This window comes from Saccopteryx leptura, chromosome 4, assembly GCF_036850995.1.
Source record: "Saccopteryx leptura isolate mSacLep1 chromosome 4, mSacLep1_pri_phased_curated, whole genome shotgun sequence".
Classification (NCBI taxonomy): domain Eukaryota; kingdom Metazoa; phylum Chordata; class Mammalia; order Chiroptera; family Emballonuridae; genus Saccopteryx; species Saccopteryx leptura.
In genome coordinates, this window is record NC_089506.1 from 19,007,214 (window position 1) to 19,035,109 (window position 27,896).

Sequence of the window (27,896 nt, forward strand, 5' to 3'; positions counted from 1 at the left end):
AATAACCACGCAGACATTTTTCTTTATCTATAATGCGAGGGAGAGTCTGTATGAACCGAACAGGTGAGGCTCCTGAAGAACAAGGGAAAGTGTTCTGCACATTTTCCGATTCCATTACCTTGTTTTAGAGCACGTACCATCTTTGGTCCCATATAATTGAGTATATGAAAATAAGTTGTAAGTATTCGTTTGCATATCCAATTAAACTGAACCAGACAGATATGTACCTCCAAGAAAGAGCACCCTGGTGAGACGCGATCTCATGAGAAGAGCATTCCTGAAGACTTATAGTTTACATTTTGAACCTGAAATTGTAACTAAAAGATTTAAGTACATAAATTACCAATCAAATTTTAGACACAATAGTTAGTTACTACTTATATCATAAGGTTCCGTTTCTATTAAAATATTGTTTTCATTCTTTCAGTGAAAACGGTAATGATACCTAACTTTTAGAGCTCTTGACAGATTCTTGCAAGGTCTGATGTAATGTAAGACACAATAATTTTACTTCTTGGCAGAAATAAAAGGTTGCTTTTCACCGTAACTGCTTCTTCAGGAGAGAACTAAAGTGTTTTTGCATTATTAACACAGCAGCTCTGCTAGTATATCTATTATAAAATTCCTTTTCAGCATGAAGCTTATTTTAGAATATTATATATTTCAACAGATTTTTTAAACTGTTTTTACACTGGCAGATAAAATAAAAGATTATAGGTTATAGTAGAGGCATGTAACATTTAAAAATTGTTTTAAAACATTTTGTGATATATATTAACTCTGTATTTCAACACATAGTTTGGGGGAAATCCAAATGAACTATCTTCTGGATAAGTCCAAATCCTTTCAAATCGATTAAACATGGACGTGTACATGTAAGTCTATATTGTCTTATACGGCTATAAAGATAATGTAGAATATTCTGATTCTCTGGTCAAGATAATTTCATTGATCAAGATAATTTCACTGAACAAGAGGACATAATTATGCAAAAAACATATCATATAAAATTGAAAGGACTAGATAAGACAACGACCAAGGCCATTCACAGTAGCAGAACTTCATGTCCTCCTAAGGTCACAGAGAAACTACTTCATCAGAAAGGTGACATCTGCGCTAGGGGAGAGGAGGAAGCTTTTCTAAGTGTAGAGAAAGAAGGAAAGTCACTTCAAGATTACTCATAAAAAAAGAAAATGCATTATGTGTTCACAGTAAAGCAAAATAGAAAATAAGATACATCTGACTCACTATTCCACCTGCATACCATTCTTGTATGTGCTTTACGTTATTAGCTAAAATGACACAAAAGTTTAATAATAGTTGGGGAGAGGGAGAAGATGGGTGAGGAAGATAAATGAAAAGGCAGAGATAGATCTGTTATTTTAAAATATTCAGCATGATTAATACAAATTAAGGAGAAATTTCTCCAAGATGTATCTATTATTTCTTTCCTTAGGGTTATTAATTATTCTAGAAATCTTTTAAAACTAAAGCATAATTTCACATATGACATGGCTAAGTCAATCTGTGGCATTTATTTTAATAGAAGAGAGACACAGTATATTTTCATTCTATTTTGATAAATATATGTGACATACAGAACATGCAGTGTTTAAGACTATAAGGAAAAAACTTCCTCAAAACACTAAAATATTTTTAAATGGCATTTTTTCTTTTTAATTCAGTTTACTAGAGTGACACTGGTTAATAAAATTACATAGGTGTAAATGTACAATTCTATAATACATGATCTGTATATTGCATTGTGTACCCATCACACAGTCAAATCTTCCATCACCATACATTATATTTGGTCCCTTTACTTCACTAATACATTTTAATTTAACATAATCTTTAAATAACATACAAATTTTCTCATAGCTCCAAATATTCTAATCTAAAGGTGATGCAGATAACATGAATATCGAAATGGTAATTTTTAATGCTAGTTCCATCCAACTTGTAAAAATTGTATTTAAATCATTGATTAGCATTAGAAACCTGATACAATGATACTTGAAAAATATGCATTGAACAAGAAATACTAAGCCTGACCAGGTGGTGGCGAAGTAGACAGAGCATTGCACTGGGATGCAGAGGATCCAGGTTTGAAACCCCAAGGTCTCCAGCATGAGTGTGGGCTCATCCGGCTTGAGCTTGGGCTCACCAGCTTGAGCGTGGGATCATAGACGTGACCCCAAGGTTGCTGCCTTAAGCCCAAAGGTTGTTAGCTTGAAGCCCAAGGTCGCTGGTTTGAGCCCAAGGTTGCTGGCTTGAGCAAGGGGTCGCTGGCTCGGCTGCCCCCCAGTCAAGGCACATATGAGAAAGCAATCAATGAACAACTAAGGAGCTGCAACAAAGAATTGATGCCTCTCATCTCTCTCCTTTCCTGTCTGTCTGTCCCTATCTGTTCCTCCCTCAATCTCTCTCACAAAAAAAAAAAAATAAAAGAAATATTGAGTTATTAAAACTTACATGGTCTTATTCTGAAGTTGTAGCAAATATAACTTTGAAGTGCTTTTCTGAATTATGTTAATATTATTAATTTGATAGGATGATAATTATTTCCTTGGTTTTAAACCACCACAGGGGTCTACTTAGTACATTATTCTTTCCAATGTACTAAATAAGTTTCCAAAATTGGAAAAAGTTTGAACAATATGAGCCAGTTAACAAGTAATTTATCCCTTTCTCTGTGGGAGGGTCAATTCTTCTTGACTTTTCTTTGTTTTCTATTTCTTTCCTCTGAAATCACATTTATTCAGAGTTCTCAGAAATCAGATTCAGTTTGACATATTAAAACACATTCTCATTCTGTAGTTTTATGATCCCTCTGAGTATGTGCTGAGGTTTTAATTATAAGGTACAAAAGAAACCTTAGAAGGAAAAGTCACCTTTTTTCCAGATATAATTAAAATTTTTGAAATGCTAAAAATATAACTTGAGTTCCTATTTGCAAAGAAAGATTTCCTCACCTAGTCAGCTACTTAGTATGTATCACGTGTGAAAAGCTTTGCTAGGAGGTAAGGATACAAATTGCATAGTCCTTCTTAATTAACTGCCAGGATCATAGGTAAAGCAGCTGAAAGGAAGTCTAACAGCAGTTTGGGTTGGCTACAAAAACCGGTAATCAAAAACATCAGCCAGGTTCGGGATCACGAGCGCATCTAGTTAATTGTGAAGATGGAGGTCTAGACCAGGTGGCGAAAGGCACGAGCAGCATCACGCTGGAGATAAAGGCAGAGAGTTTTACTAAAGACCAACTGGACAGACAGAAAATATAAAACTCAAAAGGAATAAGAAGATAAGGCAAAACTTTTAAGAGGTAAGATGCAGAGTCAAAACAACAAAGACACTACAATGGTTCTGAAACAAAATTCTAAAACATCTCTAGCTCCTAATGCCATGCAATGCAGTAAGTGAGGCTTCATTGTCTGGGATGTGGACAAATCCCTCTCAGACTCCCCACTAGTCCATGGGCTCCATGACACGTCTGTACTACCAAGGCAACAGGAACATCTGGTATTAATGGGCTCTCCACAAACAGTCATTAGATGGAAAAATGAATAAATCAAAGTGCAGAAACTCAAGTGCGAACTCGTAAGCTTTCTGCATATCGTTAGTATATTAGTTATTCCCTTTCTGATGGTTAAGATTTTTCTTTATATGCTGACATTCTCTTTGCTGGTGGTATGAAGATTACAATAAAAGTAGTGAACATCCCAGTAAATATTTTTATACAAAAATAATTAGCTTAAATAAGCCTATATAATTTTCAACTTATGACTAAGAGGTTCCTCAAAGAACCGGCATATGCAAAATCCCTGAGGCATGATGGTGCCTCAGACAGAACAAGTACTTCATTAATGATAAGTTCCAGATTAAGCTGCACGCCATTTTGCAACAAAATGCTTTTGCATGGCACATAGAACACAGCTCTTAGCTTTATTAACAACTGAACTATAATGAAGCAAAAACTTTTGGATTATATTGGGTAAACCCATAGCAATCTTCAAACAGCAGGTAAAAGCCAAATCTTTAAAAAAAAACCACATACACATATTTATTTATGCTGAGAGTTACAACCTAACTCTAAGCTTTATCTTACTGAATGCACCTCACTCACGATGACTGTTTTCTTTTACCCACAGAAAATGTCCTGTGCCCCACGTAAGTATAGGTTGCATTGCTTCCCTTCAGCTACCCAGTGATGGCTGCTTTGGGAATGACTTTCATGCTGTTAAGTGGACCATTAATACTTGACCCATTAGGAGCATCTTAAGAGTGACAAATAAACTTGCAAATCAGCTCAGCACCATAATGCCTCTACTATTAGTTTTCTGTACTTCCCTTTATTAATTTAGATTTTAAGTTCAATACAGTGAAACCTCTTCTGGTAGCAATTTTAGATTCATATGGCATGTTTGATTCCACAATTAATATATGAAAATGTGTAGTCACCAAGCAACATTATAAATCTTTCATATTTTTAAAAATGAATAGCTAAATCAAGACCAGCACCATCCCCAGCAGCCTTATTAAAGCCTGCCTGACCCAGTTCGAAAAGAGAACTTTTCAAGCCAGAATCAGCAGTTGAGAGATGACACATGCCCATGACAAATCGATTCTGTTGATAACCGAAAACTGTAAAACCATTCTGACCAATGTTTCCCTAAGTGTATGTCTCCCTTGTTGATATAAAGTGAATGGGCAGTCAGGATGCACAGAGCTGGGGACTACAGTACGAGCGGCTCTGGAAACTACAATTCAAAACACAGGCTCTGTTGACAGAGCATCAATAATACACCTACTGTAAGGAAACACATCTGTTCGTTTCTAAAAGAACTGTTGAAGTGTGTAATAAAGATAAAATAATTTCTGATGGATACATTTTTCACACTTTTCCTTGCAGGATTGTTTACAAGACACAGATAGATGACACTGGCTTTAAAAAATTTACCCATAATTGGTGAGATATTTTGAGGACTATTTGGTACTATTTCTTTCAGAGCATGATATGTTTAAAACACCAATTCAAAAGTATATTTCTTCATGACTTCTTTCCTCTGCTTTCGAAATGCTGGAGAGAATAGCCCTCGCACAGTGCGGGACGTGGCAGAAGGCACTGCACCGCGCGGCCCCCAGTACAGCCCTTCCACCCTCCTTGCGCTTCAGCCCCTTCCGCCACCAGCTCAGCTTTGCTTTGCCTGCTGGATTTCTTTCACAGCCGGAGTCCACCATCCCAGTCCGGGGAAGCAATGCCTTCCCGGGGAAAGAGTACTCAACCTGTGACTGAAGAGAGCTGCTGTATAAACACCTCTGCTCCAGGCTCCCCTTGTGTCCCACCCGGGCCCCATACCTCCCCCAGCGGCGTTAGCTTCAGGGGCCCCCAGCACTTCCGGGTATCTTTCCTGACTGCCTCCCCGGCTGCGCTGGCTTCCCGCTTCTACCGCATGTTTCCTTCTCCGATACAAACTACTCTGTCTTTGGGTTGGTTTGGGGAAGAAACCAAACTATGACTTTTAAAAGTGCTTAAACAGGTATTACCATATTTTGTCTCATATGCAAATACAAGGTAAGAGAAGCAGTATTAGATTCATTTTATAGGAGAACAGAGATACTAAGAAACTTCCCCCAAATAACATAACTGGTTAGAGGCAGAGCTTGGGAAGAACTCAGCCCTGGTTTCTTTCTCTGGTTCTCTCGGTCCAAGCACTTCAGGGCAAAGGCAGAAGAATGACTCTGGCCAAAGACTCTTCTTCACCTGCTCTTATGTAAACCTCTTTAAGCATGTAAAATATCACAGATTAAATCGTGTTTACTTAGATAAATTAAAGAAAACTAGTATACCAAAACCATTTTCTTATTAATCATGTTACTAATGGCACTCGTTATTTACAAATATTCTAAACATTAAACTCCTTAAAGTACAGATCACTGTGACCCTAAGCACTGGTTACCTCAATATGAAAGCACTTATTTCAAGTCATTTTTTGGGTGTATATTATGCTAAATGAGATGGTTTTCTTAGTTGCAAAGTACCTACAACCAAATTATATATACAACTCTAAACAAGCTTCTCCTCTCTAACACTGACATTCTGTGCCTGGTGACACTGTGTTGGTAGCTGTCCTTGGCACTGCAGAATGTTTAGTAGCACACCTCACTGTCAGTAGAGGGTACATGCCCCAGTGTGACACCCAAAAATGTACACAAAAACTACCAGATGTCCCCAGGAAAAAGGACATTCATCCTTGGTTGTATGGCATGAGTTTTACAGCATAAACATCCCTTCACTTCTTCATGAAAAGCAGCCAATCTATAAGGGCCGCAGAGTTTAATGTCACATTGGGACAAAACTTTATATTTACCTTGATATTTTACATAACCATATTAACTAAAAGCATTCTGTTTGCAAGATTATGGAGATTTCATAACCCTTCACCCCTATTTAATTAGTCAATCTCTATAAAGAAAATGATACATATCACCTATGAATTATAGATTATTTAGGACACTTAGATTTCTTAGAATGCTCATATCAAAAATTTTAAATGGATTTTAACATCAGGATTTACAGATAAGCCACTGTTACTAAAAATATATATTTGTGCCTAAACTTAATATTTCAAAACATATTAGTCTAGTTATCATCAACTTAGTCCTCAAATTGACGGGGGAAACTCAAGTGTTAAAATTTTAGCTTGAGTAATGGTGGCTTTAGTTATAATCAATAGGCTTAATGGTTAATTCAGGTAAAAGCTTTGTTCTAGGAACTGGGACACCAGAACAGGCGTAGATGATTTAGGCAAGCAATCCACCTTTGTGCCCTACATGGTGGTGAAGATGTGGAGAAAAGGGAATCCTCATGCACTGTGTGTGGAAATGCAGACTAGAGCAACCACTGTGGAAAGCAGTATGGAGTTATGTCAAAAAATTAAAAATGGCCCTGGCCAGCAGGCTCAGTAGTAGAGAGAGCATCCACCCAGTGTGTAGATGTCCTGGGTTCTATTCCTGGTCAGGGCACACAGAAGCGACCATCTCCTTCTCCACCCCTCCTCCTCCCCCTTCTTTCTCGCTCTCTCTTCTCCTCCTGCAGCCATGGCTTGATTGGTTCAAGTGCACTGGCCCTGGGCACTGAGGATGGCTCCCTGGAGCCTCCACCTCAGGCATTAAAAAAAGCTCCTTTGCGAGCATGGCCCCTGATGGGCAGAATATCAACCCCAGAGAGGGATTGCTGGGTGAATCCTGGTCAGGGCATATGTGGGAACCTGTCTCCCTATTTCCCCTCCTCTCACTTGGAAAAGAAGAAAATAAAATTTAAAATAGAACTGCAATTTCCCTAAGAAATATTCCAAAGAAACCCAAAACACTAATTTGAAAAAATGTGTGCACCCCTATGTTCACTATAGTGTTATTTATAATAGTCACTATAGTTAATTTTCAAACACAACAAATCTTACATGGGGATTTCTTTTTTAAAAATATATATAGGTTAAAATATGAAAAGTCACCAAAGGAGGACAGTTCTACTTTTCAAGTCATATCTTAAGATTTAAATATATCTATTATTAAGAAAAACATTTATTATTATCATTCTATTGGACAATCTTTGTTTAAAGTAAAAATCCTGAACCAATAACTATTTCATTTTATAAAGCAAAGTTAACCTTCTATTTTGTCCTAGTAATATAAAAACATTTATGCAATCAACTCATTAAAACAAAACTTAAACCTAATTTCCTACTTCAATGTATGTTGACATCATGCTTATAAAAAAACAGAAAGTTTTGCTAAAATATGTTAAAAGATAAAACAAGAAAAGAATTATATGTATGCTAATGGGAAAACTTCTTCTGCCCCTTTCCAAGGTGCTATAAGGTCTTGTCTATACTGCTTAGCAATTCTATCTCACATAATCCTAAAATTGTATCTATATATCTTTGTTCAGGAGTATACGCACGTGATTGTCTTTGCAGCTAGAAGTTCTTATATTACCAAGTCCTTTATGCTTTTTTCCCCTTCAATCCTAAAGCTTTATTCAAATATGAGAAAAAAATGTACTTTTATAAAATATAAGGAGTTGAAAAGTTTAAGACAAAATTCATCCTTTAATATTTTGGTTATAGGCTTAAATTTTTATCATTTCTATTACTTTAAGATGTTGAGGCCCTGGCTGGTGGCTCATGGATAGAGCATCGGACCGCCATATGGATGCCCCGGGTTTGTTTCCCAGTCAGGGCACACAGGAAAAGCAATCACCTGTTTTTCCCACCCCTTCTCCTCCTGCAGCCAGTGGCTTGATTGGTTTGAGCATGGCCCAGGGAGCTGAGGATAGTTTCATTTAAGCACATCAGCTTCAGGTGCTAAAAATAGCTCAGTACTTGAGCATCAGCCCAAGATGGGGATGCCAGGTGGATCCCAGTCAGGACACATGTATGAGTCTGCCTCACTATCTCCCCTTCTCCTCTCATCTGAAACAACAACAATAACAAAAATGTTAAAAGCTGAAAGTTTCCCTCTTAAAAATACAGAACAATATAACGTGTGTCTGGGCCATTAAAGTACCTTTTCCAAAAGGCCATGGCAGTCTCTACAGGCAAAATAATAATGCATTTGTGTGAAGCCTTGAAAGTAAGGGAATCTTTTATTGCTCAGTAATTCCAATAATTTTTCACATTTAATTTTGAATATTAAAAACACTCAAATTACTCTTCTCTCTCTAATGACAGATTTCAAAAGTAAAAATAGTAAAAACCATGTTGGTATTACTATGGCAGCTGATTACTCAAAGAGTGCAACTCTGCCTCCATACACTTGTCATTTATAGCAGAAATCTAAAAATGTTCACAACCCTATGAGACTGAATTGATTATTATCAAGTATCAATGACTATAACTCTGATAATTTGCAACTAGTCCCTAAAACCTGATTAGGTATTCTAGGGAACATTCACAGAATAATATCCCTATGTTACAGTTCCACAAAGAAGTGCAAAAAAAGCCACAAGCAATGTAGGAAGAAGAAATACTTGTTAGCTTTTTTTAATATTAGAAATATTTGAAGTACTATAAGCAATGAAGATAAAAACTTCATAAACTTCCATTACATACATTTATATTTATAGAGAATTTGTAACATTATTCTGTTCAGAATGTAGTTTTAGAAATTAGGAATTATTATTCTAGATGTTATTGTAGTACTGTTTATGATTTTTAAAGAAGACTTTATCTTTTAGGATTACCTACTGAAATATTTATGGATAAAATGAAATGATATTGGGCAGTAATTTCAAAAGGATCCAACATCAGGTAAAGAGAACTTGGTTGGAAAATAGATGAAATAATATTGGTCATGAGTTGGTAATCGATGAATTTGGTGATGGGTACATGATAGCACAATGGACATCATTACATTATTCTCTCAACATCTGTGCATTTTCCAAAAGAAAAAGCTTTAAAAAAGGCACAGTTTTTAACCTTCATCAACCTAAGATTAAAGCCTCAAAGTCAGTATTGTACAGAGTTGATTTATTGCAATATTTCCCACCAACCAAAAGGAGAGGGAAAACAACAAGTTATGTGAATTCAGTGGCAGTTAGTAATGTGAACTCTGCTAGTGATTTAAATACACATCAATTTCACTTTTAATTTTGTGGCAAACAGGTCCTAGCATTCTAATACAATGACTGCCAGAGTTCATAATAACGTTTTAATTAATCTCTTCTGAAGTCACTTGAATTTACCATTGATGGGTCACTAGCTCTAGCTATTCCTATTTCTTCTTCTAACATTATATATCATTACCATAGTATATACAAAGTTGAAAAAATAGTTTATGCATTAAATTTGAGGTTGTAGGTACATTGATTTTTAAATCAAAACTAAAGCATCCTAAGACGAAAAATACGCAATATATTATAGATTTGTGCAACAGAGGTAGTAATTGAGAACACAGATTTACATACACTATTCTTCCTTACTAAATACTAAACATAATTTTGACTCCTGCAGAAACAGAATACAAGTTCAGAATATTGAAGCTTAGGACATGCACCTACCACTTGTCCATTGTGCGGGTTCTTATGAGCATACGGAGGTCCACGGATATGATTCCACATCTGACCGGAAGTCATAGCAAAGACTATACACTGAAAGACAGGTGCAATATGTTTCTACTACAGTAATAATCAGGCTCATTTTGTTAATATTACACAATACAACTTATGCTATTTTACAAAAAGTAGAACTAAAAGTACAATGTGATAACATACCAGGGAGACCATTGCCCAACCAGTCTTATTATAGATGAACTCCAAGTTGTTCCTTCTTAAATAGAGCAAACCACCAACAAGTGACACTAACAGGGCCAAAGCAATGGTGCCAGAGTAGTTGGGCGGTCTGAAGACTCGAATCTGCAAAAAGGCAATGAAAATTTTAAGTGAAAAAAAAAAAAACTAGTTTTTTTCCCTCGACCATGTCCTAAGTCCTTCCAATCTTCAATACAAATAATTTAGAAAGGGGCCACCATACTTTTCACACCTGGCACTAACATTCTCTTTACTCTTTACAAGTCAAAAATATATACGTTAAAACATCATGGCTAAGTAAAAAGCCTTGCTCTTCATTTTAGGTGAATACAGTTAAAGATGCAAAACCTGCTTATCTTCAACCCAGAGCTGTTCCGATTAATCCATGGAACAGGGGATCATCTGGTAAAGTATAACAGTGGGATGGGGGTATAATATTTGTATTATTACAAATTGGGACTTTTTTTAAAAGGCTTTTTAAAAACAGCTTTATTTAGATATAATGCATATACCAATTCACTATTCAAACTGGACAAGTCAATGGATTTTAGTATAATCACTGATATGTGTACCATCACTACAGTATTAGAAAATTTGAATCATTTCCAAAGGAAGTCCTATAGCATTTAGCATTCACTGCCTTCTTCCTTTTACCCTCCACCCTAAGCAACCACTAACTTTCTGTCACTATAGATTTACCTGTTCTTGACTTTCATAAAATATGTGGTCTTTTGTATTGGGTTTCTATCCCACAGCATAGTGTTTTCAAGGTTTATCCTTGTAGCATGTGTCAATATTTCATTTATTTTTATGGGTGAAAACTCCATTGTATGCATATATGACATTTTTTTTACCCATTAATCAGTTGATGGTCACTGGGCTGTTTCTACTTTATAGCTATTATGAATAATGCTGCTATAAATATTTATATACTTTCCTCATAGAAATGTTTATTCAGATTCTTTACCCATTTTTTAAAAAATTAAGTCATCTTTGTATTATTAAGTTGTAAGAGTCCAATATATATAATAGATGTAAGTCCCTTATGAGAAAAATGATCTGCAAATATTTTCTCCCATTCTGTGAGTGACTTTTCACTTTCATGATATGCATTAAAGTATAAGAACTATTTTTCAAAAGTGGACAAAACTGGTATGAACTCATGAATTCCACAGTACGTACAGATCTTGATTCTAATAATGTTCACCCCTAAAAGAAAACAAGACTCCAAAGAGAGATGGCTAATAGAGTATTGGAAAGGGTAGACAGGTAGATGCAAGATGAGCCTGAAACCAAGCAGCTGGAGGTATCACAGTCCCTGACCTCAAATTTTACTACAAAACAGTACCACCATGGCAAAAAACAAAAACAAAAACAAACCAATGGAACAAAATTGAAGAGCTCAGAAATAAACCCACACATATATGGGCAAAGCATGTTTTGAGAAACGAGGCAGAAGCATACAATAGAGAAAGAAAAGTCTTTTTAATAAGTGGTATTTGGAAAATTGGAAAGCCACATACAAAAGAATGAAACTAGACTGTTGACACCATACACAAAATTAACTCAAAATGTTTTAAAGAATTAAATATAAGACATGAAATAAGAAAACATAAGTACTAAACTTTGGATCTTGGTCTTAGCGAGGTTTTTGTGAACTCCACCCAAAGGCAAGGGAAGTAAAGGCAAGAACCAATGAATGGGACTAGATCAAACTAAAAGTTTCTGCACTGCAACAGAAACAATCAACAAAACAAAAAAAGTCAACCAACCAAATAGGAGAAGATATTTGCAAACAGTACCTCCATTAAGGGGCTAATCTCCAAAATACATAAAGGACTCATACAACTCAAAAACAATAAAAAAAATCCAATTAAAAATGCACAGAGGACCTGAACCCAGACTTTTCCCAAGAAGGCATGCAAATGGCCAACAGATATATGAAAAGATGCTCAACTTCAATAGTTATAAGGGTAATACAAGTCAAAACCACAGTGAGATATCACTTCACTCTTGTGAGTATGGCTATTTTCAAGACAAGCAATAACAAGTGTTGGGGGAGACGACGTGGAGACAAGGGACCACTCATACACTGCTGGTAGGGATGTAAACTGGTGGGGACACTATAAAAGTTCATCAAAAAATTAAAAATAGTGATACTACATGACCCTATTCTGTGTCCTTCTTCTGGGTATCAATCTGAAAAAATTTGTTAAGACTTATTCATAAAGATATACATACCCCTATATTCACTGCAGCACTAGTCATAATAGCAAAGCCATGGAAACAACCTAAGTATCCTTCAACTGATGATTGGGTAAACAGGATATGGTACATATATACAATGGAATACTACCTAGTCATAAAAAAGATTAAATATTGCCATTTGTTACAGCATGGATGGATCTGGAGAGTATCGTGCTAAGTGAAATAATTCAGATGGAAAAGGACAAGCATCATATGATTTACACATTTGTGAAAACAGGAGCAAACTCATAGGCAGAGACAATAGTATGGTGGTTATCAGAAGGGAAGGGGGCTGGGGAGGATGAAGAGGGCAAAGGGGGTCATAATAGAGTAACAGAAGGAGAGGAGATTTCCTGTGGTGAGCACACAATGCAATATACAAATGATGTATTATAAAATTGTATACCTGAAATTTAGATAGTGTTATTAACCAGTATTACTCCAATATATTTAGTTTAAAAAAATAAAGACTTGATTGGGACACTTGAAACCATGCTAAAACAATATATTAAAAATAAAAATTTTAAATTAAAAAAAAATCACGTGATTTCCTCTTTAAAAAAATTTTTCTCAACTATATCCTTAAGTTAAATTACATAAAGACATACTGTTAGAATAATTATACCACTTATAGTCCCAAGAACTGTATGCATGTGGCATTTTCTTTCTCGCATGGCTCGTGAAAATGGGTGTTATCCCATTTTTATTTGCTCAAAGAATAAAAATAATACATCTTGCTTTTTAATTAGAATTTCTTTGATTATCAATACCATTCAGCATATTTTTTAGCCTCTGAAATTACTTTGTGCCTAACTCATACTCTTTTATGGTTTTTAAAAACACCATTTAAATTCACCTAACTCAGTCAAAGTTTAGCTTACCCCAATAGAGTTCAGACTGTTTTCCCTAAGCAATGAAAAATGCTGCATAGAGTGATTTAAAAAAAATCCTGTGGCCTTCTTACAATGCTCTAACAAACCAAGCTAATTAGTCTCTCGTTGAAACTGCGGGGAATGAAAACATACATGAACATCCGTTCTGTCAGCAATCCACTTGGCTAGTTGTTCAGCTGCAAATCCGATTCGCTGAAGGTCAAAAGTATCAGCTCTCTTTGGTCTGCCTTTTGGAGGAAAATGCATGAATGTAGGAGCAGAGTTCATGTTGAGCTATAAAACATGAGACAAAAAAGAAAATACTAAATATAGCATAATCCTAAAAATCTTTATATATCAGTAAACTAACAATTCACATTTTTTTTCTGCATGAATTTTGGAAATACAGCATTTATTATGAAAACCCAAATGGCTTTCCAGAACTTAATTGCTGTTTTATTCACCTTAATGCACTACAGGATAAAAAAAGAACTTAGAAATTTGGCTGTTTGCTGAACCTTCACATTTAACATACATCATTTATATTCTGAGCTGTATCCCCTATATTTTATCAGCCATTCCATCTTATTTTGAATTCTGTAGTTGGAGTAAAGAATGAATTAATTCAAAGTACAAACAGAAATATTATAATATGGCAGTGCCTGGACTGTTTCAGTTCTTAAGCAGTTATTAAAGAAAAAGTACTGGTATTTTATGAACAATATAAATATATATATTATGGATTAAATTTCAAAGTATAAATAGATTGACTATTCTATTAGACTTTAAAAACTTTTTTAAAAATGGGGACTATAACAGAAAACATCATTTTTGTTTTAAACAACTTGAATTTACCCAATTATAGCAGAAATCCACAATGATAGTATTTTCTTGTTCAATGTTTCTATTAAGTCAAATGTTTTGAAATGGTTATATCTCACTGTTACTTTCTAAAGGCAATTTCTATGTGAAAAGTGTACTGAGTAAGCTACTAGCATGGTATAAATAGTGTTTATTAACAATACAATATCTAAAAACAAATATTAGATTAATTTGTATTGAGGAGTAAACTGCAAAAATATATGTACAGATTAAATTGATGCTGCCCAGGGATTATGAAAAATGTCATAAATTAAAAGCCAACAGGTTTTTCTCCCTGACTTGAACTATAGTTTAGCACTTCCCATAAAAAGAAAAATCAAATCAAATAACATACATTAGATCAGGGGTAGTCAGCCTTTTTATACCCACCATTCACTTTTGTATCTCTGTTAGTAGTAAAATTTTCTAATCACCCACCGGTTCCACAGTAATGGTGATTTATAAAGTAGGGAAGTAACTTTCCTTTATAAAATTTATAAAGCAGAGTTACAGCAAGTTAAAGCATATAATAATAATTACTTACCAAGTACTTTGTCGGATTTTCGCTAAGTTTGGCAGAATAAATATGTATAAAACAACTTACTATAGTTAAATCTATCTTTTTATTTATACTTTGGTTGCTCCGCTACCACCCACCATGAAAGCTGGAATGCCCACTAGTGGGGGGTAGGGACCAGGTTGACTACCACTGCCTTAGATGATGGCTGACATCAAGGTAAAGCTATAGCAGTACTAGCAGTGGGCTTGATGTCATGGACAGTTCATGTTTAAGTGGAACAACACACGATCACCAGTTCCTTTCTCCCTTGTGTTTTCTCCCACTCCAGTCTTCGTTCATGTGTGTTTCCCTGATAAATGTACTAGACATGCCTACAGTCCACCTGTAAATATAAATTTTCAAGGGAGTAAGTCCTTGCAGCAGAATCAGAAAACCTAAGCTAAGGCTTAAGAGCCTATGATTTTAGAGTTAAAACAATCATATAATTCAAAGCTTTCATCTTAATTAAAATGTACAAACCCCCCAAGGCTACCACAAAGCGGGATATAGCACAGACCTGATTTCCAGCCCAGACCTCCTCCTAATGCACCACGTTCATTAACACCTTGGCCCATGGTCAGGCACCGAGCCTCGGCCATTCCGTGGGAACCACATGCAATCGAAGTTACTTGCCCAGCAAGTCCCCAACATGCCAGGAATTGCCAAATTTCTGCACTTGTTATTCATACTGTATTCCGACAGCACAATATTGCTGACAGTGCTATAAACATCACTTTAGAGAGAGAACTTCAACAAAATGTGATTCAATAGTTAATGAGAAAGAAAACATAAGCATTAAAAATCTGTTAGTGGTTCTCAAGTAAAACAAAATATATACTTTTCCATTTTTTGTGGGTTTTAATTCCCCATTAAAATCATTAACTGCTATAACTTTGTTGCATTTCTGCATTTTAAAAGGAAACTCTTAATGCTAAGCCGGGGCTGGGTTTGGAAAAGACAGAAGAGTACCATACTCGTAATTCTGCTGAACCAAGTTAACCTGAGGAAATTTTCAATTAAAAACAATCTTGGCTTTGACTCTCATCTCTACGCCAAACTTTAAAAAGTGCTTAAAGCATACATAAGATTACATCTAATAACAGAGCTACCGGGTTATCTGCTGGCCGCCTGCGTCAGCACCAGCACAGACACAGGGCTACTTGGTCCCTCCCGCTGAACGCGGAACTAGCTGCCAACAGTTTAAAGATGGAGAAATTTTGTACAGAAACTCCTTGTTGGCTCTCTCCTTGAGAAACCAGATCTATCTACACGTGGTATACATTCCTTCAATCCAGAACTGAGCTGTGCCCCACTGAGGTCAAGCCTGTCCCCTCCTGTTGCTGCCGTGCCCACCCACACCACTCTGCTTCCTCCACCATGACACCGAGAATCAGCTGCACGCTTTTACTTCCTAGAGTAGTCAGGAGAAAAGGGAAGTGTGAGTGGCTCCATTAAAGATTTACTCTTGTAAAAGACCAAGAAAGATTACATTGTAATAAATATAGGAGACAGCATATTTATTTCTGCAAGTGAAGAAATAATGTGTTTAATACAGTATGTGTATATACAAAGACACAATCATGAAATGAACTAATCCAACCTACTTTGTTTAGTTTACAGCCTGCCCAGGACAGACACTGGGCTTGAAGCTCCTGCTCTAGCAGTAGGATTGGATCTAGATGACTATTTCCTATATGGTAAAGAGGATTCATGTGTAAAATGAGTAGCACTTCTGCCTGATGATCTATCTCTAAGGCCAATTCTGAGATTCTATAGGGACCTACAAATTTTAGAAAAATATATCTGCTTCTTATGGTACTGTAATTTTCCTTCATAAGGCTATTTGAAGTTATGTAATTTCTGTATGCTTTTCTTTATTATCATCATATTATTATTAGCCCCATAGTCTGTAAACTCCTTATGGGGAAGAATTGTGCATGCTTTTCTCGCCAATTCATTGCTCCTGTAAGTGTAGGGACTCAATATCTCCTGAATAGATAAACAAAAATAAACATCCCAAAATGCATATAAATGGATGGAGGAAGAAGTAAGTGAAGAATACTAAAAGAAAGACCAAGGATAAAAGGTTCTCAAAGCAAAAGATAATTTATCTTATTCAACAGGAACTCAGCAAAGATGAAGAAAAAATCAATCTGGAAGCAAATAAGCAAAAAGCCTCACTAATGACCCATTTATAATGAGTGAGCTAGATTCTTTACAGAACTAACTGCTCTTCCATGAGCTAGTAAAGCATCATGCCAAAAAGGGTCATATGTGAGAAAAATAAACTAGATCAAGATAACCAAACTAATCATTGCCTGGTACTGCAGTAAGTTTTACTTGTGAAAGGCACGTAAAACTTATCAAATAGTAATAAATATAAAATATAATGACCACAAGGCAACAGCATGATTAAGAGGTAGAGCTCTGGGAACCAGACTGCTAAACTCAAATTCTAGCCCCATATGACACTAACTTCATAACCCTGAACAAGCAACAACCAGCTCTGTCCTAATGTCCTGATCTGTGAACTAGAGATAACACTATCTTTCTCAGTGGATCAGTGTGAAGCTAAACAAAAGATTACATTTAGAAAAGTTCTTGGAATATAAGTGCACGATGGTAACGATGATGATGACACAAACATGACAAAATTGATGACAACTAGTATTCTTATCCACAATGCAATGCTTTGCTCTTTAGAGAATGCTGTAAATGACCATGCATTAGTCTGCTCAGGTTTGTGGTGAACAGACTACCAAAGGCAGTACAGCTTAAACAACAGAAGCTTACTTCCTCACAGTTCTGGAGGCTGAAAGTCTAAGACTAAGGTCAGGATGGTTTGTTGTTAGTCAGCTCTCTCTTCCCGGTTGGAAGAAGGTCACCTTCTTGCTACCTCTGTCCTCCCATGGCCTTATCTCTGTGTACATTCCTCCTGGAGTCTCTTCCTACACACCAGAAGTGGGATGTGCTGTTCTCCTTAGACACCAGTTTAAGGAGGTAATTGGCATTAAATGAGGAACTATTATATTAAGGTCTCATCCTTAGTACCTCATTTAACCTTCCTCCTTAAGGTCTCTATCTCCAAAAGCAGTCACATTGGAGCTTAGGGCTTCACCATACAAAATTAGGAGGGACATAATTCAGTTCACAATAGAGAACAAACACTTTTAAATATTTAGTATTTTATATATGAAATTACCTACATCAGCCATATTTAAGTACAACTTACACTGAATTCTATATAAAATTTCATAAATTTATGCATGATGCTACCTTAAATCACGTAAGATTAAATATTAAAATAAGGGTAATGCCTGTAAATTGCCACTGTATGCTGACCGAACATACTTCCTCCATAATCAAAAGTTAAAATGTGTTTACCGTATTCATGGAAGTGGCAAAACTATTTAATAATAAAAACAACATTAGCTGTATTTTTTAATTTTTTATTTTTATTTTTTGTATTTTTCTGAAGCTGGAAATGGGGAGAGACAGTCAGACCGACTCCCACATGCGCCCGACCGGGATCCACCCGGCACGCCCACCAGGGGCGACACTCTGCCCACCAGGGGGCGATGCTCTGCCCCTCCGGGCGTCGCTCTGTTGCGACCAGAGCCACTCCAGCGCCTGAGGCAGAGGCCAAGGAGCCATCCCCAGCGCCCGGGCCATCTTTGCTCCAATGGAGCCTCGGCTGCGGGAGGGGAAGAAAGAGACAGAGAGGAAGGAGAGGGGGAGGGGTGGAGAAGCAGATGGGCGCTTCTCCTGTGTGCCCTGGCCGGGAATTGAACCTGGGACTTCTGCACGCCAGGCCAACGCTCTACCACTGAGCCAACCAGCCAGGGCCTTAACATTAGCTGTATTTTAATGACATCAAATAATTTATTATAACTACTATTATATAAATATTTATTAACTTATTCAATATATGGTATTTTTATTTGGCAAGCAAAATGTATCAACCATACCAACTCAACTAAATATATTAGCAAAATAAAATATAACTTTTACCTGTTGAAAAACATCTGTCCCCTCATCATAGTCCACCATACTGAAGAAGAGTTTGTTACAGAAAGCAGATGAATAGCGCCAGGAGTTAGCCAGTATTTGGTATTCTTCATTAGCTTGTCTGATAAGAATAATAGAGCAAAAGAGAAGCACATAAGTCAGTATTCAAGCATTAACAAATCTGTTAATAAATCAGGTAATTCTAGGAAAAGAGCTGGTCAGTTTTTGTATAGAAAGTAAGCTAAGAATATCTTTTATATTTTTAAATGGTTGTAGAAAATAAAAAGAATCTTCCTATGATATGTGACAATTATATATAATTCAAAATTTATCATTTGTAAATAAAGGTTTACTGCTACAGAGCCACAAAAATTCATTCATTTACGTATTTTTTTCTGGTTGTTATTGTGCTATAGAAGGGCAGAGTTGAAGAGCAGTAACTGAAACTGTATGGGCCAAATGCCCATCCTGGCACTTTAAATAAAGCTTAAGAACTCTTATTCTAGAGGATAAAATAATTTTGTGGCATTTTCTATCTATCTATAATTTAAATCTTCTGATAATTTTTAGTAAAAAGCATAGAGCTATTTTTAAAAATATTTACAATTCATTTAACAAAGAAACAATCATGACAACATATTTTAAAATAAGTAGTTATACTGCACCTTTATATATTCCATTTGTAAATTTTAAAAATCCCATTTATATAAAAATCCATTTACATTCAAACCTAAAAGTAAGCAAAAAAGCACAAAGAAGCAAATGGAACAAATAAGCCCTCCTCCTACAGCATATTTACTTTTACTTTAAATTAAATTCTATTGGACGTTTTGTTGATTTTCCAGATAATAGAGCTTTCTATTTAGGTGTAGGGGTAGAATAGAACAGTGAAATGGTGTTGTATGAAGGATGTAAGCACAGTAATGGAAACAAACAAAAAAAGTAATTGCTAAAACATTAACAAAAAGACAGCTGATTATTCACAGGAGCTTTGGGGAGTCCATCTCCTAAAAATGGAAGTCAAAAAAGATGTACTTCCACAATAACAAAAAGAAGTAAAAGTCAGCTGCAGACCAGAGATTTCAAGAATATCTGGAAAAAAACAAATCTTAGGGTAAAAGTTGTGATGAAGGAAGCTACAATCTCAAAGGAAACGGCCATGAAGGACAAAGCTAGGAAAAATCCTGGATCAGAAGCAGCAGAGACGCTGGGTCTGAGATTTCATCTTGTTAACAAACTAGCCTGTCCTGTTTCCTGGATGCTGGCAGAAGGCATGAGACTCCTGGGTCAGAGACAAAGGACATTATTACTCCATGTTCGTTTGCATCGATTCCCTATGCCTCCAAGTCTCACAAGGTGATCTGAAAGGTCCTTTGAGAAGGCCTGCACACACAGCTGACTGTTACCAGCGGGGGATACCAAGTCTGAGGGGCTTTTATAGTAACTGATAACAAAATTTGTGCTATGTTCAGTGGGAGACATGATCACACTCTTTAGGGTTTGTCAGAACACGCGGGGATGTTTGGGGGCCATGGCAGACTGCTTCTCCCAAATGTATTCACACACACACACACAAAGCACAATGTCATGTAAAAAGTGAAGAAAAGAGAGAACTTTTAAATTTTAAATATAACTGTTCAAATTAAATACCAATATCAGAAGATGGAATCCAGTAAAATTCACAAACAAAAAATGTTACAAGAGGACTATATTGGGGGAAAGGAAGAGAAAGGAATGTATCGATTTAATCCAATATATACAGTTTTCAAACAGGAAGAGACTCAGAGAAAGGAGAGACAAAATGAAGAAAATATTTATGGAAACATTAACACAATTCAAGTGAATTAAGTCTTCAAATGAAAAGTATTTCCTAGGTTCTGAATAATAGGAATAAGAAAAGACCAAAACCTAGCCGTACTGTAATATTTCAGAACATTATAAATAAAAGGAAGACCCTAAAAGTTTTCAAAGAAAAAAATATGTAACAAAGAGTAACAATGACAATGGGAGTGGATTGGTTATTAGCAACACTAGATTCTGGCAGAAAACGTAACGATTTCTGCAGAGTTCTAACAGCATGTTATTTTCAATCTAGAATTCTATATTAAGCCAATCACTTAAGTTTAAAATAAACATGTTCTAAGAAAAGTAAGCAATGGGAGATTACCTTCAGGTATAATTGATAGAAAGGTAATACGAATGAAAAACTAAGAAAACTTAACACTGTGATGATGCTCTATCTCCATGGGAAAAGGGAACTAGAAGGATGGTAAGGTAGGAAGGGCCAGGATGTGTAAGAGCTGTGATCCAACTATGGAGCTATGAGGGACACACAGACACGACTTGATCTGAACTTCCAGATGAAGAGAATAGATTCTAAGCAATCATTAGAATCAGAAAGAGTTGGAAGGCACTGAGACTAAAGTAAGTAAGACATTTGGACCCACAACAAGAAAAACAACCAAGTGAACATAAAAGGCAAGGACTCAATATGAAGCAAATGAAAACGGATTATAATTTTGACTTTTTGATGATGAAAAAGGTTAATTACTTTGAACATTTTTTAGTGGAACCAGGGTCATAAACACTGGCACTGTAGAAAAGGAACCAGAATCATAACCTACTACTTTCCAGTCAATGCTGTTTATGGGGAAATAATACAAATGCTATTACCTTTGAACTTTCTAAATAACCCTATATACAGAGCACAGATGTAATTAAAGCTACAGTCACAGCGTGGGTGCTATCAACGATGACAATGCAGAAGGACAGTGAACAGGACTTTGCAGGTGAAAGGAGAAGAGGCGACAGGGAAGGGTGCACGTGCTAATCTTCATGTTATCAATTAGGGGACCAAGAGATAGCATTTATAGTTAATGGACAAGAAAGAGAAGGATGCTATTTTTTTTTTTAAGAGAGAGAGAGGAGTGAGAGAGAGAGACAGAGAGAGAAGGGGGAGGAGCAGGAAGCATCAACTCCCATATGTGCCTTGACCAGGTGTTGGGCGGATAAAATGTATTATGCTCACTTTGTTAAAGATGCCATCGCCCAGGTGATATTAATGTGTGTTGGGGGCAGGCAGGATCATTGTAGCCTGGGGCTTGGTTTTGGGATTAAGCCTTTCCCACCCTTTTTGATGTAGGGTGGTACAATCCAATCATGCCTCAGAGAAGTGACTTTGTATTAGAGACTTCCCTATTTTGTATATTGGATTAGAGGTTGTGAAGCTACACTATAAAATAGGGGTAGAACGGGAACTTGCTTTCTTGGTTCCTGAGATTATCATTAGAAGAGAGAGCAGAGGAGAGCAGAGAAAGGCCACGTGGAGGAGGCCAGGAAAAGCAGCCAAGATGGTGGAGTGCTGAGTGAGATGCCAGTTTGTACAGAGTTTGTATCTGGGATAAGGCAGGAGATGGGGAACTGAGGAGAAGAAGGCTGGTGAGCTAGAAACCTTTGATTCTAGGAAACTCGGATAAGTCAGTGGCTTTGTGAGCACTGAGTGTTACTGGGTTTTGGAGCCCAGTGTGTATTTTTACTTGCCCGCCGGGTGCAAGGTAGGATTAAAGGCTATGGCCCACCAGTTTTTGGCTCCATGGTTTCTTTACCGACTGTCCGAATCCAATGCGAACCTGCATGAGTCGGGCTGTTTTGATAGTGGCCGTGGCTTCTGGCTTTACACCAGGCAAGCCCAAGGTTTCGAACCGGCGACCTCAGTGTTCCAGGTCGACACTTTATCCCACTGCACCAGCACAGGTCAGGCCGAAGGATGCTTTTTATTGTTAGAATAACAAGAGGCCCTGAGCAATTGGCTCAGTGGTAGAATGTTGACCCGGCATGTGGGGGTACCGGGTTCGATTTCCGGTCAGGGCACACAGGAGACCATCTGCTTCTCCACCCCTCCACCTCTCCGTTTTCTCTCCCTGTCTCCCCTCACCTCTGGCAGCACTGGCTTGACTGATTCAAGTGTGTTGGCCCCAGGCACTCAGGATGGCTCCGTGGAGCCTCCCCTCAGGAGCTAACTACAGCTCGGCTGTAGCATGTCCCCAGACGGGCAGAGCACCGGCCCCAGACACAGGTTGCCAGGTGGATCCCGGTCAGGACACATGCGGGAGTCTGTCCCTCTATCTCCCTTCCTCTCACTTAAATAAAAAGAAAAAAAAAAGGAAAAGAAAAGAATTTTAAAAAGCTATAAAAATAAGAGGTGGGATGAGTTAAATCCTCACCTATCATAGCAAGAAACGTAAAGATTGAGTCTTTATATGAAATGGATATGAGTATTATGAAATATTGTATAAGAATAAGATTTAAAGATATGAAAAAATCACAAGAAGAAAATACAAAGGGATAATAGTGATTACCCGTGGCCAAGACTGCGGGTGAGCACAAGGGCTAGGGAATGTAGTCGTTCACTGTAGGCCCTTTTTGTAATTACCAAGGAGCACATGATATTGCTGTGATTAAAATATATATATATATATTTAAGAGGGCTAAATATGAACAGGGCAATAATCTGAGGTCATTCAGCATAAAGTAAAGACCTTAAGTGCATCACCTTATTAGAGTATGGCACAAAAACTGATTACTGGAATCATTAGCCTAGGATTACATTGCACTCAGTAAGTAGAAAATTAACTTATATATTTTTAGAATATGTTCAATGAAAAGAGTTACAAACTTTTAACGTCTTGGTGGTTTAAATAAGATTTAACACATTATAACTCACTGACGAAGTATTTTTTAAGCACCTCGTCGTAAAAAGAGAGCTAATCTCCAAGGTCTCTGTTCTTGAGTTGGTTTTTTAGTGGGAAGATGTAACAAACAACCAAATAAGTACATAAAAGTAATTAAAAGCTAAAATATACACTGAATGAAAAATGCATGGAATGGTATTACAGAAATAAGGAGGACCTACTTTGATGGTGAAGTCACAGAAGGCTTCTCAGAGGAAGTGACAGTGAAGCTCACAGCCCAAGGAGGAGAAAAGCCATCAATGAACAGAGCTGGAGAATGGACCCTGCAGGAGCAGGAGCGGCCAGCACAGGGGCCTGAAGAGGGCGGGGCTGAAGGTGCTGACAAAGGGGGCTGTGGTGTGAACAGGAACACGCTCGTGTGCGAGAGGAATACACACAGAGCGCAGCACACACCCTCCTTCGTCTGTGTAAAACTGCCTCGCGGCTCCTCTCCAGATACTAAAATCTAGTCAGAGCTGAAGGCTCCAGGAGTCCAAAACTCTGATCTGGTTTTTTGTCACGGGAGTACAATATTACTGGTAAGAACCCATCACTGATTTTCAAAGAAAAAAATGTATAATAACTTCATACAGTGACAATAAAGTAGGTCTGAACCTCTTTGCACACTAATAAACACTAAGAGACCATGTTACCTCAAAAAATCTCCAAAAGAATGGCAATCCAATTAAGAAAATGGTATTTTACAGAAAAAAAATATTTTACACACAAAATATTTTAACTTTGAAAATGTAATAGAGAAAGAAAATTGGCAAAATCTGACATTTCTGTTATAATATTGTAAGAAACGAGAATACTTCATTCGGAAAAATATGCAGGAAGAGAAGAATGAAATTTTGGTATTCAACATCAGTGTACAGCATCTAATGGAATGACATAAAGCAGAGATAATGCTGAATTTCTCTCCCTCACAATGTTAGAACCTAGCACAAAACTACTAAACTCTACTTGGTATACATTCGAGACTCATTAGTTCACTCCACACACACACATTAGTGCCAGCAATGCGTCAGGTAACGCAGGAGTGAATAATGTGTGCGAGGTCCTTGATCTCAGGGAGAACAAAGGCCAGTGAGAAAAGAGAGGCCCCACACAAGGAATCACAAGGTTTCAGATGATCCTAAGCACTCTGAAGAAAATAATAAAATGTGGTCAAGAATACTGATGAGTCAAAGAGCATGAATTCATTTTGCCTTCAAACTCTGTATTCCATATCATCCAAATATTCAGCTTAACTTCCCAACAATCAATATATCCTCTGTTCCAAAATCCTAGGCTAGATCCCCCATACCCTGGCCACCATCTACTATCTGTCTCCATGGACATGACCAGGCTCAAAGAGCGCTCTATTTTACAACATCCCATGTCCATTCTCTAAGCATTCAAGCACCGAATCCTCTGCTTTGAATGGCCTCTCATCTTTCAAAAGCTTGCTCAAAAACTACCCCTCCTTCAGAAGTCATTCAAATCTCTACACATACCCTAACTGTTAAGGCAACTAACCGAAATGAAAACTCTCAGTTACTGTGCAGTACTACTTATTTTATGCATGAATCTGGACTGTTGATGCATATTATGTTTATATACTGATTGAGCAATGGCTAGCACCTGGTAGAGAACAGGCATTTAATAAAGTTTAATGATGGTAATGATGAATGGTATACTTTCCTAAACAGTCAATATTACCACTTATACACTAAAGCTAAATATCACTAAATTAGAGATTCTGAACTCTGGAGAGTTTGACTAAAGCCCACTTAGTCGAATTTAAGTCCCAGGATAATGTCTGTTGTAAGACCGACTTGCTTTACTTTATTAGTGGTCTTAGGAAGAATAAAAATAAACACTTGAAGGCTATGTACCATCACAAATAAATGCTATTTGTTAAAGAAACAATGGTCATGACTTGAGTGGTTGTAATGACTAAATCATCATCTAATATCATGTTCTTAATGTCAATTTCATATGCAAATATAGATAGGCCTTAATCATCAATGATATTTATCATTTTAATATGTGCTGCGATAATAAAGTTGCACCTGTAAGAAGCTTGTTAGAAAAAGGAATAGACACACACACACTATTGCATAAGTAAGATACAGACATTAAAGAGTGCAGATCACAGGTGCCACATGGCACACACAGAAGGATGAGATCGCAGTGGCCGGGGCTCCTGGACAAAGTGTAAACGGAAAATGTAAAAAATAGCCAGAAAAGAGCAAAAGGATTTAAGTTATAAGCAAGAAATGACAGAGTGAGAATATTAAGTTAACAGAAGCAATATAAACAAGGACTCCCAAGTCTGAAATATGTGTTATGTATTCAAATAACAGAATATAAGATTCACATCAGAAAATAAGAAGAGACTGGAAGCTCTCTTCTGGTAGAAAGATAAATCAGTTCTTGACTTTATTCTGTAAAAGTGAACTAAGAGGTGTATTTTGAAGGACGTGGATAATACAAAATGCTAATTAAGCAAGCTGTATCTGGCCACAGTATGTAAAATATATTGGAGGAGGAGAGAATAAGTGTTTGAAAACCACTTAGAATGTTACTGTAATGATCTAGCTGGAAAACATATGAATCTACTTAAACAGACTGGCAATCTTCAATCTTTTCCATCCTTTGGCATACAAACCAATTACTGAAGTTCTGCAGCACACCAAAAAATGTATTTTTTGCTGATCTGACAAAAAAAAGGTGTGTGTGTGTGTGTGTGTGTGTGTGTGTATGTGTGTGTGTGTGTATTTTGGTGACAGAGAGAGAGTCAGAGAGAGGGACAGAGACAGACAGGCAGCAGGAAAGAAGAGATATCAGAATCATCAATTCTTCCTTGCAGCACCTTAGTTATTCACTGATTACTTTCTCATATGTGCCTTGGCTGGGGGGCTACAGCAGACTGAGTAAGCCCTTGCTCAAGCCAGTGACCTTGGGCTCAACCTGGTGAGCCTTGCTCAAACCAGATGAGCCCGCGCTCAAGGTGGCCACCTCGGGGTCTCAAACCTGGGTCTTCCGCATCCCAGTCCAACGCTCTATCCACTGTGCCACTGCCTGGTCAGGCAAAAAAAAGTATAATTTTGATTCATTCACATCAGACAGCTATTGCTGTGTTGGCTGCTGTAATATTTTTTTTTAATTTGACAATCTAAGGGAAAAGAGGTTAGTACCCCTGACTCAACGGTCAGGTGTACTGCATGTTTTCAAAATTCTTGCGGCATACCAGTGTGCCAAGGCGCACCAGTTGAAAAGCACTGAAACAGACTATAAACGAAGCTATGACCTATTTCTTACATATTCTCCTTTAGAATCTGAGCACCAAAGTAACCAGCAAAATTTTCTATACTTCTTCTATCTGTTAATATATCTAGCTGGAAGGAGGATTTCAGGGGAGCCAAGCAAATTACATTTTTTTCCATGCAAATACAATACTTAGAGAAAATTTAATATTGACAAGGTAAATAGGGGTTTTCTTCTTTTGGGTATAATTTATTAGAAATAGAATCACTAAACCGATTTGTTTGTCCTTAAAGATAATTCAGTAAGCTTGAGAAATACTAATTTCAATGTTGATAATTATTCAGAGTATAAATGACTCATTAGAAAGAATCCAACCCAATAATAATAAACTCTGATCGCTAAAATTCACTCCATTTTAATTATCCCCTCTTAGTCCAACTTCTTAATGATTAATAGGGGAGAGTAGAATCCTAACTAAAGACAAATGAGAAATTTACGAGGTTCATGCACAGGTTGGTGTCAGCGTGGACTAATGAGCAAAGTAAGGCATCATGACTGCACACTTCAGACGTCACTGCCATCTAGAATGGAAATCGGAAAACCAAAAAATGTTCCAAATATTTAAATCACGTAAGTATATTTTGACATTGTTAATTAACAAAATCCCTTCTGGTAGCTCACAGGAATTTCAGAGGCCTACTTTGACGACCTTAGTGAATTCTTCTAATATGTCCACAAGCCGCCTGAAGAGGGCAGTCAAGGTGCACAGAAACAGTCAGGAAGCCTTGATGATGTAGCCGGCACAGTGCTGCTGAATCTCTTCTATTAAATCTCAATTTTTCATGATGGGCATAAGAAAAAAGTATTGGCTGATCCAAATGCTATAACTTTTTATATTACAATCATTTTTAAAGGCTATGTAAAACTAAAAAGGATCATTAACTCATCTGTAATTGTATACAATTAATATATTTCCCATGATGAATGTAAATTTATCCTTAATGCCCTTGAAGAGACTTTTAAGAAATATAGTTATTTTAATGATGATTAAAATC

The 27,896-nt window shown here is 36.9% G+C and overlaps 1 protein-coding gene across 2 annotated transcripts in view; it reads right to left on the reverse strand.

Moving 5' to 3' along the window:
• TUSC3 (tumor suppressor candidate 3) overlaps positions 1–27,896 on the reverse strand; it is a 124,553-nt gene that overhangs the window by 50,049 nt on the left and 46,608 nt on the right. For both annotated transcript variants that reach the window (XM_066380249.1, XM_066380250.1), the window contains exons 3-6: positions 18,860–18,977; positions 13,582–13,722; positions 10,274–10,414; positions 10,061–10,150 (exon numbers count right to left, since the gene is read on the reverse strand). In XM_066380249.1, coding sequence (XP_066236346.1) covers positions 10,061–10,150; positions 10,274–10,414; positions 13,582–13,722; positions 18,860–18,977 — 490 coding nt within the window. The remainder of the gene's footprint in view (positions 1–10,060; positions 10,151–10,273; positions 10,415–13,581; positions 13,723–18,859; positions 18,978–27,896) is intronic.